Source organism: Crocodylus porosus, unplaced genomic scaffold (assembly GCF_001723895.1).
Source record: "Crocodylus porosus isolate Cpor-Errol unplaced genomic scaffold, CroPor_comp1, whole genome shotgun sequence".
Classification (NCBI taxonomy): domain Eukaryota; kingdom Metazoa; phylum Chordata; order Crocodylia; family Crocodylidae; genus Crocodylus; species Crocodylus porosus.
Genome location: NW_017728936.1, coordinates 12,117,465 through 12,120,565, shown reverse-complemented (window position 1 = coordinate 12,120,565; position 3,101 = coordinate 12,117,465). Strand labels below are relative to the sequence as shown.

At 62.2% G+C, this 3,101-nt stretch overlaps 1 protein-coding gene across 2 annotated transcripts in view; it reads right to left on the bottom strand.

Moving 5' to 3' along the window:
• Positions 1 to 633: 633 nt before the first annotated feature.
• BCL9L (B-cell CLL/lymphoma 9-like) overlaps positions 634 to 3,101 on the bottom strand; it is a 24,623-nt gene continuing 22,155 nt past the window's right edge. For both annotated transcript variants that reach the window (XM_019547144.1, XM_019547145.1), the window contains exon 8: positions 634 to 2,157. In XM_019547144.1, coding sequence (XP_019402689.1) covers positions 1,001 to 2,157 — 1,157 coding nt within the window. In that variant the 3' untranslated portion in view covers positions 634 to 1,000. The remainder of the gene's footprint in view (positions 2,158 to 3,101) is intronic.

Here is a 3,101-nt window from a genome sequence, read left to right as displayed (position 1 = left end):
GCGAGAAGGCCGCGCTCGACCCCGGCCCTGGCGCAACCCCCCGCAGGCTGAGCCCCGGCCGCGGCAGCTGCAGCGCTCCAGCAGGGTGAGGGGAGCTGGCTTCGTCTTCTACCTGGCCACCCTGGCGCGGGGCCTGGGGCTGGGCCTGGCACCACAGTCCTGGCGCTGGCAGCCAGCAGCCCCGAGCCCCAGAGCTCTGCGTGCAGAGCCCGTCGGGCAGGCAACGCTCCAGGAGGACGGGCAGGGCGGGGGGCAGCAGGAGGCAATGCTTGGAGCTCCAGCAGCAGCAGGGGGAGGCACGGGCATGGGCAGGCTTGCACAGCACGCCCAGGGGCAGCCTCAGAGGCCAAAGTGCTGCCGTGGATGCTCCGAGCAGGGAAGGAGCAGCTTGCAGAGCTGGCGCCTGGGGTCCAGCTGCAGGACGTGGCCTGGGGGCTGCACACACCTCTGCAAAGAGAGTAGCAGCTGCTCTGGTACAAGCCCTCATGCCGCACCTCTGCCCTCACAGCCTCAGGGAGGAGCAGGGGTCCGGCCCGCCCTGGCTCGGTGACTTACTGTCAAGTTTTGTTGTGTGCTTTTGTTTTTTTCAAACAGATTTTGAGGCTTCTATTAAAACACAGAAATACAGAACAATTAAAAACCAGCACAAGTTTTGCCTTTCCCAGCGACCTATTTACAGCTAGTTCAAACCCCTCTTGACATTTTGGTTGCTTTAAAAAAACAACATAAAAAAAACAAAACAAAAACCCCGCTCTAAGAGGAAAAAAAATAACTGAACATTTTACAACTGCTGCAGGATCTGGGAGCCCCCGGCTGCAGCGCGGGTCTCATAGTGACTCCAATCCCAGCTCCCCCCTCCCCCCAAAGAAAGGATTCACATCACGTTTGCTGCACATCCGGTCTCCGCACAGAGGCACGTCCGATATGGAGAACACCCCCATGGCCCCTAGGCCTGGCCCCCGCCTGCCCAGTAATCCCAGCCCCCCACACCCGGGCACGGCTAGAAGGGCAGGTTGGCCATGTTCCCCGGCCCGGGGAGGTAGTTCATTTGGCTGTCCAGGGAGACGCTCCGCTGCCTCATCTGGTGCGTGACCATGAGGTTCTGCTGAGGCGGGGGCCCCATGAGGGAGCCCTGAGGTGACATCATGTGCCCGGCCTGGGCGTACATCTCCCCTGACACAGACATGCTCCTCTGCTTGGCCTGCATCAGCATGAAGTTCTGCTGCGCCATGAGGCTCTGCTGCGGGGACATCATGCCCTGGTGCATGCTGCTGCCCATCATGCCCTGCTGCGGCGGCATGCCTGTCCTGCCCAGCACGGGCACCTGTCCCGGGTGACACATGGGCATGCCAAGTCCCCGCTGCACGCTCTGCTGCCCCGGGAGGCTGGGGGCCGCCATGCCCGGGCGCACGGGGGTCTGTTCCGTCATCATGTTCTGCAGGTTCATGAGGTGGAGGTTGGAAGGCTGCGATTTCGGAACTTGGGTGTCGCCCTTGGGGAAATACTGCAAGGTGCTGCTTGGCTTCTCAGAGGGGATGATCCTGGACAAGTCAAACTCGGGGATGCCCGTGGGTGTGGGGCGGATGACCTCGCTTAGCTCAGGGTCGTTCAGCACCGAGGCCACCCCTGGGAGCACCGCAGGGTAAGGCTCGCCAATCCGAGGAGGGATGCTCTTGCCCAACAGGTGCTGCTGTGGGGGCATCTGGCCAGGCTGCTGGGAGGGAAGGTCCTCGGGTGGTAAGGCCATCCCCGGGGGATAGTGCTGTTGCAGGCCAGGGCCGCCACCGCCTCCGGGGGCCATGGGCATACCAGCGGCTGGCGACGGCATGGCACCGTGAGGCTGCTGCATGCGGGGGAACACCAGCTGGCTGGAAGGGATCATCTGAGAGCTGTTGGGCACAGGGCCACACTGCTGGTTCAGGGGGTCCTGATGCCCGGGGGGCAGCATCATGGGGTTCTGGCTGGGGATGCCCGCCCCCTGTGCCCCGGGGTGCATTGGAATGTTGGAGCCCAGGGGGTTTGGCGAGGACATCATGGAGGTGGGGGGCTCATGGGACAGCGGCTGCTGGCCAGGCAGGCTCATCCCCATGGGGCTCTGCGAGGATGCGGGCCCCACCGAGTTCAAGTGCAGCTGATTTGGCTGGTTTCCTGCAACACCTGATGGGGAGAGAAAGAAGAGGGTTAGCTTTGTGTCCCTCCAGCTACTAGCAGCCCATCCCAGCAGCCACGCAGAGAGCAGCCCCAGTCCCAGCCTGCAGTGTCAGACCCACTGTTCTCACCACAGCTGCTGCTTCTCGGCCAGGCTGCACAGAGGAGAGCAGCCAGCCAGAGCAAGTGGCTGGTGACCAGCACCTCCATCTCTGGCCCAGAGGGTCAGTGTGCTAGCGTGATGCACTGGCTGGCTGGCAGGCAGGCAATAGGTTCCAGGCACCGGAGCAGCCTGGCCCTGTAATGGAGTTTCACCCTCACCTGGAAGAGCCTCGGGTCAGGGACTGTTGCCACAACCTGCCACGGGGGCACAGGTAGGTTTGGGGCTCCTAGCAGCCTGCTGCTCCCACGGTGCCTTCACCACGCGAGCTGTCTGCTGTGCGGGCCACGCTGCAACCCCAGCACAGGGGAGCACCCTGTTGGCACAGTCACAGCCAGGAGGGTGGGAGGGAGCTTAGTATGAGGCGTTATCCCCTGGCCGTGGACAGTGAGAACGAGCGAGTGACTCGCACCCCCAGCACTGCCCAGCTCCAGCACGTTCACACTGCTAGAGCTGGGTCAGGTTTCTTTGTTGCCAGAGCTGCAGCTTCAGGGGGCCACAATTACAGTCTGAGAAATAAGGTGGAAGAGACCCCAGAGGGCATCTACCTGATCCCCGCTCGGGGCGGGATCAGCCCTGTCTAAACTTCCCAAAGATGCACAATCAAGTCTGTCGCACAGGGCGCATTGTCTGAGGACACCAAAAGCATGCAAAGCTGCCCAGGTAAAGCAGGGGACAATGGCATCCCACTGCTGTTGGCAAAATACACCCGGAAATGTACTTGAGAGATCCTGGGCAGAGGCCGTGCCCCCTGCTACAGACGACAGCAAAACCCCCATCTGCACCAATCTGA